This window comes from Perca flavescens, chromosome 20 (genome assembly GCF_004354835.1).
Source record: "Perca flavescens isolate YP-PL-M2 chromosome 20, PFLA_1.0, whole genome shotgun sequence".
Lineage (NCBI taxonomy): Eukaryota > Metazoa > Chordata > Actinopteri > Perciformes > Percidae > Perca > Perca flavescens.
Window position 1 is genome coordinate 1,572,686 of NC_041350.1, and position 15,000 is coordinate 1,587,685.

Below are 15,000 nucleotides of genomic sequence, written 5' to 3' on the forward strand. Positions count from 1 at the left end.
GATAGGTGGGGTCTCCTCTAGCTGTAGATAGGTGGGGTCTCCTCTGGCTGTAGATAGGTGGGGTCTCCTCTAGCTGTAGATAGGTGAGGTCTCCCCTAGCTGTAGATAGGTGGGGTCTCCTCTAGCTGTAGATAGGTGGGGTCTCCTCTGGCTGTAGATAGGTGGGGTCTCCTCTAGCTGTAGATAGGTGGGGTCTCCCCTAGCTGTAGATAGGTGGGGTCTCCCCTAGCTGTAGATAGGTGGGGTCTCCCATAGCTGTAGATAGGTGGGGTCTCCTCTAGCTGTAGATAGATGGGGTCTCCCCTAGCTGTAGATAGGTGGGGTCTCCTCTAGCTGTAGATAGGTGGAGTCTCCTCTAGCTGTAGATAGGGGGGGTCTCCTTTAGCTGTAGATAGGTGGGGTCTCCTCTAACTGTAGATAGGTGGGGTCTCCTCTAGCTGTAGATAGGGGGGGGTCTCCCCTAGCTGTAGATAGGTGGGGTCTCCTCTAGCTGTAGATAGGTGGGGTCTCCTCTAACTATAGATAGGTGGGGTCTCCCCTAGCTGTAGATAGGTGGGGTGTCCTCTAGCTGTAGATAGGTGGGGTCTCCTCTAGCTGTAGATAGGTGGGGTCTCTCCTAGCTGTAGATAGGTGGGGTCTCTCCTAGCTGTAGATAGGTGGGGTCTCACCAAGCTGTAGATAGGTGGGGTCTCCTCTAGCTGTAGATAGGTGGGGTGTCCTCTAGCTGTAGATAGGTGGGGTCTCTCCTAGCTGTAGATAGGTGGGGTCTCCCCAAGCTGTAGATAGATGGGGTCTCTCCTAGCTGTAGATAGGTGGGGTCTCCCCTAGCTGTAGATAGGTGGGGTCTCCCCTAGCTGTAGATAGGTGGGGTCTCCTCTAGCTGTAGATAGGTGGGGTCTCCCCTAGCTGTAGATAGGTGGGGTCTCCCATAGCTGTAGATAGGTGGGGTCTCCTCTAGCTGTAGATAGATGGGGTCTCCCCTAGCTGTAGATAGGTGGGGTCTCCTCTAGCTGTAGATAGGTGGGGTCTCCTCTAACTATAGATAGGTGGGGTCTCCCCTAGCTGTAGATAGGTGGGGTGTCCTCTAGCTGTAGATAGGTGGGGTCTCCTCTAGCTGTAGATAGGTGGGGTCTCTCCTAGCTGTAGATAGGTGGGGTCTCTCCTAGCTGTAGATAGGTGGGGTCTCACCAAGCTGTAGATAGGTGGGGTCTCCTCTAGCTGTAGATAGGTGGGGTGTCCTCTAGCTGTAGATAGGTGGGGTCTCTCCTAGCTGTAGATAGGTGGGGTCTCCCCAAGCTGTAGATAGATGGGGTCTCTCCTAGCTGTAGATAGGTGGGGTCTCCCCTAGCTGTAGATAGGTGGGGTCTCCCCTAGCTGTAGATAGGTGGGGTCTCCTCTAGCTGTAGATAGGTGGGGTCTCCCCTAGCTGTAGATAGGTGGGGTCTCCTCTAGCTGTAGATAGGTGGGCCAACGCATTTTTTGCGCATGCATCGTTTTAGTCCGGTGAAACACCGGCAGCGCCGCCGCTAGTTAGCTTAGCGTAGTGAATGGAATCCTATGTTGCCGGTTAGCATGTTGTGAGTAACAGTGAGCCAAAAAAAGACATAAAAACAACCTAATTACTTTGCACTGAGACAAAAAATGCGTTGGCCCACCTATCTACAGCCAGGGGAGACCGTGATAAGAACTATTACTATAACTATAACTATAACAGGTGGCGTATCCTTTTAAAAGTACTGACTATACAGTGTTATATTCCCACGTTTATTTTGTTATTCTTTTACAGATTTATTATTTTTCTTGACACTCCCATCCTGCATTACTTACATGTTGTGTTTTCTGGCTGCAGGAGGGAACACCGGCATCGGTAAAGCCACGGCGTTGCACCTGGCCAGGAAGGGCGCCCGAGTCATCCTCGCCTGCAGAAACCGGACCAAAGCCGAGACCGCCATCGCAGATATCAAACAGGTAGGAACCCCTGACTGTAAAAACACTAACCCTGAAAACAACAAATGCAGCAGCTGTTGGTTTGTGGATGTTGCCGTTTTGACAGCCCGGTCTCACGGCAGTTCGTAATATTGTCCCGTTATTGAATCTATTGAGTCGTGGACAGGACACAATAATGTTGTTTTTTTTCCGTGTGGTGATTACAAATTTTAAAGCAATGCATTTCAATGGGAAGCATATTTCTTGATCACAGTACGACAGTAGCGAGTAGCATTGACAGTGTTGTGTCTGAACGCGTTCATATTTTGGGTGAACGTGAACTGAACGTACCGTATTACCGCCTGATGAACGTTACCGTGAACTCCTTCATTCTGGTGTCTGTGAACGCCACGCACCCTCAGTTTTACTTCGTCCAATAGGGCGCCAGATTTCTAGAAAGCCTTCCAGGCCAAAACCACGGCTAAAACACACCGTAAACAGTAGAGCTGCCACCCCTTACTCGATTAGTTGACTAATCAGTCGTTTTGGTTTTAGTCGACTAAGATTTCTTTAGTCGATTAGTCATTTTTTTATGCTTATTAATTTTTATTACTTTTTTCCATGAAACTTCTGAGCACATTTCTGGTAAACACAAGATTTAAAGTGGTGCTTTTGCAGGATTAATTGTGGAGAAACTCAGTTTTACAGATGGTTAATTAACTACATTTATATTGTGCTTTTCTAGTCTTAACCACCTCTCAAAGCTCACAGCTCTGTCAATTAGATCAACTAATCGATTAGTCGACAAAATCCTATAAGTGTTAGTCCACTAAGAATTTCTTAGCCCTAGTAAACAGGCCTTCATATGTAGCGGAAAAAACACCCAATCTGGCAACACCAGCCACCAGTGTCTCACCACCACATGGGTCATCAAAACAGGAAGCAGCGTGGAGGCTTCGTCTGATCATTTAAACCAGTTTTATGACGAGGTCGCTGAGGATGCGAAAATCTGACATTTCTGTGAAAACTTTGCCCGCGGAAGATGTGTAGGCTTTGGGCCATCCTGATGTCGATGGGGAGCTTGTTCCACCATTTGGGAGATGGATCGCGTACTGACAGGCCTAATGCCAGATAGCAAGGAATCGCAAAGTGGATTGTGGAGGAAACTGAAGGATTGCAGTGATAGAAAGAGTCAGACTTCACTCCACATGTAACCAACATGGTGTATGTTCATGTAACATGTAACAACTCCTTTATGATTTTGGATTGGCAACCGCGTAAACACCTCTTAATGCATAGCGTAAGCTACATTTAAAAACATCGCCAAGACTTAAAGCCGTTACATACTAGACGCATCCAAGGTGGCGCGCGACATCGTGACGTCAAAACGCTCGAGCCGAGGTCGCGCACGGCTCTTTTTTTTCAGCGGCGCGCAACAAAGCGGAAACAGGAAGCCTGAATGAGTTCGCCGACAATCAGATGTCAGGACTCTCAGAGTGACTGCAGGTCTCTCCGGTAAACTCACCGGGTTACGATGAGTTCTTTTATGGTGAATGAAAGGCTCGATCCGACCAAGTAGGTCAGTGAATCACATCGAAGCATTGACGGCAATGCTGCTGCCAGTTCTGCCGTTGTTTACCTTCTTCTTCTTCTTCTGGTCCGTAGAAAGGGCAGCGTCGGTAGCCTCCTTTGCTCATTAGCGCCCCCGCTGCTCAGGAGAAGACTGCAGCTAGTGTCTCGACCACCAGCGCAGCTATAAATAGTCACGGAGATCTCATGACCTCACATTTAAATGCGCAAGCTCGGCTGCGGTTAATCTAAAACGGGCTTCAGTACACAGGCGTCGATATGCGGTATTGGATCAGTGACAATAAGTACTTAATTTAAATATCTTTATAAAACAGACCTGCTGTGAACTGCATAATTATCCATCCATCGTCGTCCGCTTATCCGGTGTCGGGTCGCGGGGGGAGCACCTCCAGCAGGGGACCCCAAACTTCCCTTTCCCGAGCAACATTAACCAGCTCCGACTGGGGGATCCCGAGGCGTTCCCAGGCCAGGTTGGAGATATAATCCCTCCACCTAGTCCTGGGTCTTCCCCGAGGCCTCCTCCCAGCTGGACCTCCCTCCACCTAGTCCTGGGTCTTCCCCCGAGGCCTCCTTCCAGCTGGACCTCCCTCCACCTAGTCCTGGGTCTTCCCCCGAGGCCTCCTTCCAGCTGGACCTCCCTCCACCTAGTCCTGGGTCTTCCCCGAGGCCTCCTCCCAGCTGGACCTCCCTCCACCTAGTCCTGGGTCTTCCCCGAGGCCTCCTCCCAGCTAGACCTCCCTCCACCTAGTCCTGGGTCTTCCCCGAGGCCTCCTCCCAGCTGGACCTCCCTCCACCTAGTCCTGGGTCTTCCCGAGGCCTCCTCCCAGCTGGACCTCCCTCCACCTAGTCCTGGGTCTTCCCGAGGCCTCCTCCCAGCTGGACCTCCCTCCACCTAGTCCTGGGTCTTCCCGAGGCCTCCTCCCAGCTGGACCTCCCTCCACCTAGTCCTGGGTCTTCCCCGAGGCCTCCTCCCAGCTGGACCTCCCTCCACCTAGTCCTGGGTCTTCCCGAGGCCTCCTCCCAGCTGGACCTCCCTCCACCTAGTCCTGGGTCTTCCCGAGGCCTCCTCCCAGCTGGACCTCCCTCCACCTAGTCCTGGGTCTTCCCCGAGGCCTCCTCCCAGCTGGACCTCCCTCCACCTAGTCCTGGGTCTTCCCCGAGGCCTCCTCCCAGCTGGACCTCCCTCCACCTAGTCCTGGGTCTTCCCTGAGGCCTCCTCCCAGCTGGATGTGCCTGGAGCACCTCCCTAGGGAGGCGCCCAGGGGGCATCCTTACCAGATGCCCGAACCACCTCAACTGGCTCCTTTCTACGCGAAGGAGCAGCGGCTCTACTCCGAGCTCCTCACGGATGACTGAGCTTCTCACCCTATCTCTAAGGGAGACGCCAGCCACCCTCCTGAGGAAACCCATTTCGGCCTCTTGTACCCTGGATCTGGTTCTTTCGGTCATGACCCAGCCTTCATGACCATAGGTGAGGGTAGGAACGAAAACTGACCGGTAGATCGAGAGCTTTGCCTTCTGGCTCAGCTCTCTTTTCATCACAACGGTGCGATAGATTACTGCATAATTAATAACATAAAATGTAAAATATGGCGCCAGTCAAGTGTTTCAACGCGTGCCTGATACAAATAGCGTCGGGAAACCGTCAACGTTTTCTAATACGTATTTATGCGCATATCGGATCGTGCAGGCAGCACAGATCGCGTACAGACAGTTGCTCTTCCGGCCAACCAGTCGGCCAAATAATGCGAGTATATCGGAAGTTGTTCGTTCTGACTATGATCTCGTTCCAGGAAACAGGAAGTACCGAAGTGCTGTACATGCAGCTGGACCTGGCCAGTCTGAAGTCGGTCCGCTGCTTCGCATCAACGTTCCTGAAAACTGAGTCCAGGCTGGATCTGCTCATCAACAACGCCGGTACACACACACACACACACACACACACACAAACACACAACACACACACACACACACACACACACACACACACACACACACACACAGTTAGAGGTTAGCTCATTTTCAGGTTCATAATTGTATTTAGAGGTTGTACCAGAATAGGTATACATGGTTTAATTTTAGATTTTTATTGTACTGCACATTGCTGCAGCTCCTCTTTTCACCCTGTGTGTTGAGCTCTCTGTTGTAGCTACAGAGTGAGACATTTTGTTGGGAGTCGCACATGCGCAGCAAGGACTGCTAGCCAGTCAGAAGCAGAGTATGAGGGTCCTGACAGTAACTAGGTAAGGACTACTAGCCAGTCAGAAGCAGAGTATGAGGGCCCTGACAGTACCTAGGTAAGGACTACTAGCCAGTCAGAAGCAGAGTATGAGGGCATGCTATGCTAGCAGCTAGGTGAGTATTATAATGTTTGTCTCTGAAGTAAAGGCTGGACTACAGTAGAGCTGTTTGGAGCAGTTTGTGAACAGTGTTTTCTGTTGGAGATGGTAAGTCCCTTTGGGGGGGGGGGGGGGACTTTGGGCTTTTTCACTTTGTAAACCTATAACGTGCACAAAAAAAAAATATGTAACACAATAAAGGAAAGGGAAGAAGCCTAAAAGCATAATATGTAACATTTTAAGATGTAAACACAGACAACAGCCAGAAACAAGTTGAGGTCTACTTTAATGTCCATAGTGTTAGCATGGTTAGCATCGCTAAGCCTCTGTCCCCCCACACACACACACACTCTCTTTCCCTAACCAATAGGTTTGTTTTGGCCTGGACGTTGAAAAATGTGGCCTAGAGATCCTGACCAAACGTCATGAAAATGTGTTACAAAAACATATTCTGACATTCTGACCTATATACCTGAACTCACCTGTCAGTAAATCATTCTGGGTGGACAGCAGGTACAGACACACCTGATTATCACTCATCAGCCAGTTCACTCACAAAGTTTAACAAAACAAAAATATTCACAGAGACAAAGACCTGTTGTCTCCTTTTGTGTGATACTCTGGTGTACCTGACACGGGAGTTACATTCAGGACAAACAGAGAGAGCAGAGCAGCTGACACACTTTCATTTCAACATCTAGGGCCCCATGAAGCACCTGGTGCAGGTGTGTTTAGGGCGTGTCCAAAACCACTTTTGATAGTTTGACGGTGGAAAAAAGGATCCGTGTGCCGGGCGCCTGGTTCTAAAGGGTTGTCCTTGGTGTCTTTGTTAATCAGAGGTGTGTTTTGGGCGTAACATGCAATCAACCAATCAGAGATCATCTCCCATTCATCAACCAATCAGAGATCATCTCCCATTCATCAACCAATCAGAGATCATCTCCCATTCCCTTTAAAAGCCAGGCGCGTTTGGACCTTGGAGCATTGCTGTTATGATGGAGGATTTGCACCGTAATATTTTTATTTGTAATCTTCTGCATGTGTGTGTGTGTGTGTGTGTGTGTGTGTGTGTGTGTGTGTGTGTGTGTGTGTGTGTGCTGCTGTGTGTCCCTGTGTGTGTAACAAGCATAGTGTGCACGAGTTGTACACGAGCCTAGGAGCCTTTTACTAATGCTCTGTTAAAATAACAATGAAATGCTGAATTATTGACTTTAGACCAGGTTTTTGTTGGTCAATGGAGCCATCACTTCCCACTGCCTCAAGATAGCAATACTCCCAGAATGCACCTGAACACACCTCCCTGTAAGACCAGCACGCTCAGAATGCACCTGAACACACCTCCCTGTAACACCAGCATGCCCAGAATGCACCTGAACACACCTCCCTGTAAGACCAGCACTCCCAGAATGCACCTGAACACACCTCCCTGTAAGACCAGCACGCCCAGAATGCACCTGAACACACCTCCCTGTAAGACCAGCACGCCCAGAATGCACCTGAACACACCTCCCTGTAAGACCAGCACGCCCAGAATGCACCTGAACACACCTCCCTGTAAGACCAGCACGCCCAGAATGCACCTGAACACACCTCCCTGTAAGACCAGCACGCCCAGAATGCACCTGAACACACCTCCCTGTAAGACCAGCACGCTCAGAATGCACCTGAACACACCTCCCTGTAACACCAGCATGCCCAGAATGCACCTGAACACACCTCCCTGTAAGACCAGCACTCCCAGAATGCACCTGAACACACCTCCCTGTAACACCAGCACGCCCAGAATGCACCTGAACACACCTCCCTGTAAGACCAGCATGCCCAGAATGCACCTGAACACACCTCCCTGTAAGACCAGCACGCCCAGAATGCACCTGAACACACCTCCCTGTAAGACCAGCACGCCCAGAATGCACCTGAACACACCTCCCTGTAAGACCAGCACTCCCAGAATGCACCTGAACACACCTCCCTGTAAGACCAGCACGCCCAGAATGCACCTGAACACACCTCCCTGTAAGACCAGCACGCCCAGAATGCACCTGAACACACCTCCCTGTAAGACCAGCATGCCCAGAATGCACCTGAACACACCTCCCTGTAAGACCAGCACGCTCAGAATGCACCTGAACACACCTCCCTGTAAGACCAGCACGCCCAGAATGCACCTGAACACACCTCCCTGTAAGACCAGCACGCTCAGAATGCACCTGAACACACCTCCCTGTAACACCAGCACGCCCAGAATGCACCTGAACACACCTCCCTGTAAGACCAGCACGCCCAGAATGCACCTGAACACACCTCCCTGTAACACCAGCACGCCCAGAATGCACCTGAACACACCTCCCTGTAAGACCAGCACGCCCAGAATGCACCTGAACACACCTCCCTGTAAGACCAGCACGCCCAGAATGCACCTGAACACACCTCCCTGTAAGACCAGCACGCCCAGAATGCACCTGAACACACCTCCCTGTAAGACCAGCACGCCCAGAATGCACCTGAACACACCTCCCTGTAAGACCAGCACGCCCAGAATGCACCTGAACACACCTCCCTGTAAGACCAGCACGCTCAGAATGCACCTGAACACACCTCCCTGTAAGACCAGCACTCCCAGAATGCACCTGAACACACCTCCCTGTAACACCAGCACGCCCAGAATGCACCTGAACACACCTCCCTGTAAGACCAGCATGCCCAGAATGCACCTGAACACACCTCCCTGTAAGACCAGCACGCCCAGAATGCACCTGAACACACCTCCCTGTAAGACCAGCACGCCCAGAATGCACCTGAACACACCTCCCTGTAAGACCAGCACGCCCAGAATGCACCTGAACACACCTCCCTGTAAGACCAGCACGCCCAGAATGCACCTTAACACACCTCCCTGTAACACCAGCACGCCCAGAATGCACCTGAACACACCTCCCTGTAAGACCAGCACACCCATGGGCCACAGATGGGCGCAGGTGCATTTGGAAACCGACAACTGGGTCGGTCTTAAACTAGCAAAGACACTTGGGGCTTTGCGCTGCGCTGGGTGAAAGATAGGACCCCTAAACTACTGAGTTAGGTTGATAAAAAGATGGAGTTTGGGTTGAAATCAGACGTTACTTCGCACGTGACTCAGAAGGTGATAAAAGTAAATCTAGGTCTTTATTGCTGCTTCAGCAAGCGACTTGTGTCGGTGTTTTTTCAGAGGAACACCGTCCCAGTAAAATATGTTTCCAGGTTGGAGTTATAGTTTAAAGCGCAACTCTCGCCAAAATGCATCCTAGGGTATTTTTGTGAATGTACGTGAGTCAAACTTTAGTTTAAAAGCATATTTACTTTATTTCACTTTGAAGATTCAGATTCCCCAGGGGCACTACACCTTAACACAAGCATTGACAACATTGTTTTTGTACACAGATTTACTAAAAAGAGGTTTTGAGCAACTCACCGCAGCTGTTGTTGTTTCCAGCCGCAGCCATTTTATCAGTCAAAAACAATCGATTTCCGAATGCAATGTAACAGGGAGGAGAGTAAAGACGGAAAGCTCCTAAAGCTTAGTTCCATATAAATGCACGGATAAGTTGTGGTTTTGTCGTTATTGAAAAACAATATTGACCTTGTAGTTGAAAAAGGAGCCTCATATGGAGTCTGTTCATTCGCATTCGGATATCGACTCGTTCTGACTGTCGAGGTGGTAGTGGCCGGAAACAACAACAGCTACGTTGAGTTGCTCAAAAACTTTCTTTTTAGTAAATCTGGGTACACAAAGAATGTTGTCAATGCTTGCGTTCATGCGTAGAGCTTCTGGTGATACTTGGTGCAAAGTCCAATGTTGTGTTGAGCCTTCTTAGTATTTCTAAAATAACTATTTTGAGACCAGCTTGAGAGTGCCCCTATCACTCCCATTCAAAAGGCCATTTGACCCAAAAACGAGAATATGGTGAATCTTAAAAGTGATTCCGTCCTAAATATGCTTTTAAACTACAGGCCAAAAGTTTGGACACACCTTCTCATTCAATGAGTTTCCTTTTTATTTTCATGACTATTTACATTGTAGATTCTCACTGAAGGCATCAAAACTATGAATGAACACATATGGAATTATGTACTTAACAAAAAAGTGTGAAATAACTGAAAACATGTCTTATATTTTAGATTCCTCAAAGTAGCCACCCTTTGCTTTTTTTGATAACTCTGCAAACCCTTGGTGTTCTCTCAATGAGCTTCATGAGGTAGTCACCTGAAATGGTTTTACCTTCACAGGTGTGCTTTGTCAGGGTTCATTAGTGGAATTATTTCCTTATTATTAATAAAAAAAGCAAAGGGTGGCTACTTTGAAGAATCTAAAATATAAGACATGTTTTCAGTTATTTCACACTTTTTTGTTAAGTACATAATTCCATATGTGTTCATTCATAGTTTTGATGCCTTCAGTGAGAATCTACAATGTAAATAGTCATGAAAATAAAAAGGAAACGCATTGAATGAGAAGGTGTGTCCAAACTTTTGGCCTGTACTGTACGTTCACAAAAATACCCTAGGATGCATTTTGGCGAGAGTTACGCTTTAAGTTTGTTCATGTTTCGGCATCACAGAGATGACAGCTTGTAAGGTTGTTTTCACGGAAACAAAAAGTGACTGAGAAACCGATTTTGATTGCTGGAAACGATGTTGAAATGTGAATGTGTGTCCTGCAGGTCTGGTGGCCGACGGGCGGACAGAAGATGGTTTCGGCATTGAGTTCGGGGTGAACCACCTGGGTCACTTCCTGTTGACGTATCTGCTGCTGGAGCGTCTGAAGGAGGACGGAGGAGGACGAGTCGTCACGCTGTCCTCCATGGCTTACCGCTGGGGACACATCGACCTGGAGGTAAATCACTGAGACACACACACACACAGACAGAGACACACACAAACACACATACACAAACACACACACACAGAGACACACACACACACAAACACACAGACCGAGACACACACACACACACAGACAGAGAGACACACACACACACACACACACACACACGGGACACATCGACCTGGAGGTAAATCACTGAGACACACACACACATAGACAGAGACACAAACACACACACACACATATATTCACACGGGACACATCGACCTGGAGGTAAATCACTGAGACACACACACACACACACACACACACACACACACACACACACACACACACACACACACACACACACACACACACACACACACACACACAGAGACACAAACACACACACATATATTCACACGGGACACATTGACCTGGAGGTAAATCACTGAGACACACACACACAGACACTGCAGGGCAATAATACTACATACTGGTTACAATTAGAGAACTGGTTGACTATAATGAAGCTTTTTTTTAAATGTATACACACACACACACACACACACACACACACACACACACACACACACACACACACACACACACACACGCACACACACACGCACTCAGACACACACAGACACGTGCATGCATGCACACACACAGACACACATGCATGCACACATACACAAACACACACACACACATGCATGCACAGACACACATGCATGCACACACAAACTCACACACACAAACACTCACACACATCGACCTGGAGGTAAATCACTGAGACATACACATACACACACACGCACACACACACACACACACACACACACACACACACACACACACACACACACACACACACACACACACACACACACACACACACAGAGACACACACACACACACACAGGACACATCGACCTGGAGGTAAATCACTGAGACACACACACACACACACACACACACACACACACACACACACACACACACACACACACACACACACACACACACACACACACACACACACACACACACAGACAGGACACATCGACCTGGAGGTAAAACACTGAGACACACACACAGACACACACACACATACAGACAGAGACACACAGACATGCGCACACACACAGACAAACACAGACACACACACACACAGACACACACACACACACAGACAGAGACACACACACATGCGCACACACAGAAACACAGACACACACACACACACAGACACCGACACACACACACACACAGACAGAGACACACACACAGAGACACACACACATACACACAACACCTGATTTGAGGTTATACACCTGTATGGGACTTTAGCTCCACTACTGCTGATACTTTGTCTCTTTCACAATCCAATCTGAAAACAGGTTTTTCTGTGACTTACATGCAGTCGACAGGTTCAGAAAACCAGAGTTTTTATTCAGCATTGAAACTGGTTCTTGTAATTAGGGATTCCTTTGTCCTTATATTTACTCTGTCACACGAAGACATTCCTCTCTGCAGAAAACATTCCTCTTCTGTCGCTCGAGGCCGACACGTGCACAGATGACGTAATCTCAGGCGATCCTGTGTCAATGAACGTTTGGGTGTTTCCAGGCTCTGGCGGTGAACAAACACCTGGGCACCGGCAGGTACAGCTGGCAGTTCTTCCAGGCGTACTGCAACAGCAAGCTGTGTAACATGCTCTTCACCCACCAGCTCGCCAAGAGGCTGAAAGGATCCAAAGTCACCTGTTACAGTGTCCACCCAGGTAACCAACCAAACACCTACAGGTCCTACGAACACTTACAAACACCTACAGGTCCTACGAACACTTACAAACACCTACAGGTCCTACGAACACTTACAAACACCTGCAGGTCCTATGAACACTTACAGGTCCTACGAACACTTACAAACACTTCAGATCTTACGAACACTTACAGATCCTATGAACACTTACAAACACTTCAGATCCTACGAACACTTACAGATCCTATGAACACTTACAAACACTTCAGATCCTACGAACACTTACAGATCCTACTAACACTTACAAACACCTACAGGTCCTATGAACACTTACAAGTCCTACGAACACTTACAGATCCTACGAACACTTACAGATCCTACTAACACTTACAGATCCTACGAACACTTACAGATCCTACGAACACTTACAGATCCTACGAACACTTACAGATCCTATGAACACTTACAGATCCTACGAACACTTACACTTACAGATCCTACGAACACTTACAGATCCTACGAACACTTACAGATCCTCCGAACACTTACAGATCCTCCGAACACTTACAGATCCTCCGAACACTTACAGATCCTCCGAACACTTACAGATCCTCCGAACACTTACAGATCCTACGAACACTGACAAACACAGATCCTACGAACACTTACGAACACTTCACTACAGATCACTACACACTACAGATTGTGAAATGGAACTAGTTTAGGCAGCAAAAATACTCCGTTATGGTTAGGACAACATCTGAGATTGGCTTAAAATGAGTCACGTAAAACTAGTAAAAACTATGGTTTATAAAAGCCTTGCCGTAGGAGTTCAGCAGGTTGAATGTGTACTTTCAGTAGGAGCTCAGGATTTCTAAAATAGCGGTGTGCGTGCTCACAGGTCCAACAGAGCACACCTGCGATGCCTGAAAGCTGTGTTTATGTAATCGTTGTTTTAAAGGTCCCATGACATGGTGCTCTTTGTATGCTTTTATACAGACTTTAGTGGTCCCCTAATACTGTATCTGAAGTCTCTTTTATATAGACCTTAGTGGTCCCCTAATACTGTATCTGAAGTCTCTTTTATATAGACCTTAGTGGTCCCCTAATACTGTATCTGAAGTCTCTTTTATATAGACCTTAGTGGTCCCCTAATACTGTATCTGAAGTCTCTTTTATATAGACCTTAGTGGTCCCCTAATACTGTATCTGAAGTCTCTTTTATATAGACCTTAGTGGTCCCCTGATACTGTATCTGAAGTCTCTATAATATAGACTTTAGTGGTCCCCTAATACTGTATCTGAAGTCTCTTTATATAGACCTTAGTGGTCCCCTAATACTGTATCTGTAACTCATATTAAAGTTAAAAAACCTCATGAAGTGACATTTTCATGCCATGGGACCTTTAAACCAGGTGTGTCTCTCTATGCTCCTGCAGGTGTGGTTCGGACCGAGCTGTCCCGTAACGTCAGCCTGTGGCAGAAGGTCTTCATCGAGCCCATTGCGCGGCTGCTATTCCTGGACCCGGAGGCGGGTGCCCAGACCACTCTGCACTGCGCCCTGCAGGAGGGAATCGAACCCCTGAGCGGACGTTACTTCTCCTGCTGCGCCGCGCAGGAAGTGTGCACCTGGGCTCGAGACGACACCATGGCCCGGAAACTGTGGGACGTCAGCGAGAAGCTCTGTGGACTCTCCTAAGGAGGAGTGACCTTAAAGGAACACGCCGACTTATTGGGACTTTATCTTATTCACCGTAACCCCCAGAGTTAGACTAGTCCATACATACCCTTCTCATCTCCGTGCGTGCTGTAACGCTGCCTGACTGTTCCAGCATTAGCTTAGCCTAGCACAGATCCTGCAGGTAACTGGTTCCAACTAGCCTACTGCTCCCAATTGTGACAAAAGTGACAAAATAACTCCAACATGTTCCTATTTACATGTTGTTATTTATAGAGTCACAGCGTGTACAAAAAACAACGTAACATGAGACACAGCCATCTTCTAACTGTAAAAAAACTATATTGTCAGACAGGCTTGCTGCGAGCATATCACTCCGCCCAAGTACTATATTCTTCCGCCTGAGAATATAGTTCCCGGTAGATGGCAGTGGCAGATGTCTGAACATCAGGGCTCCAAACTCCATAATGGGGTTGTAAAAATATGATTGGTTTTGGCAGATTATGTTTGTCGCTTTTCACAAAAAAGGTTTAGCCTTTTTCTGCCTTTTTTGTTGCTTTTCTTTTGTTTACTAGTTTTTTGTAATAAACATATTCGTTAGGGTAGTCTTTAAGTTTGTGAACTGTTTGTGTCAGTGTGTGTGTGATTGTGTCTGTGTGTGTGTTTGTGTGGGTGTGTCAGTGTGTCTGTGTGTGTGTCTGTGTGTCTGTGTGTCTGTGTGTCTGTGTGTCTGTGTGTCTGTGTGTCTGTCTGTGTCTGTCTGTCTGTGTGTGTGTGTGTGTGTGTGTGTGTGTGTGTGTGTGTGTGTAAAGAGTCTCAAACATTCCTCAAAGTGAAGCAGGGATTGGTGCATC

General features: G+C 48.1%; 1 protein-coding gene across 1 annotated transcript in view; it reads left to right on the plus strand.

The window, feature by feature from the left end:
* LOC114547024 (dehydrogenase/reductase SDR family member 13) overlaps positions 1–14,167 on the plus strand; it is a 15,826-nt gene extending 1,659 nt beyond the window's left edge. The window contains exons 2-6 of the mRNA XM_028566250.1: positions 1,850–1,968; positions 5,310–5,433; positions 10,556–10,728; positions 12,334–12,487; positions 13,908–14,167. Of these exons, the coding sequence (XP_028422051.1) occupies positions 1,850–1,968; positions 5,310–5,433; positions 10,556–10,728; positions 12,334–12,487; positions 13,908–14,167 (830 nt within the window). The remainder of the gene's footprint in view (positions 1–1,849; positions 1,969–5,309; positions 5,434–10,555; positions 10,729–12,333; positions 12,488–13,907) is intronic.
* Positions 14,168–15,000: the final 833 nt, after the last annotated feature.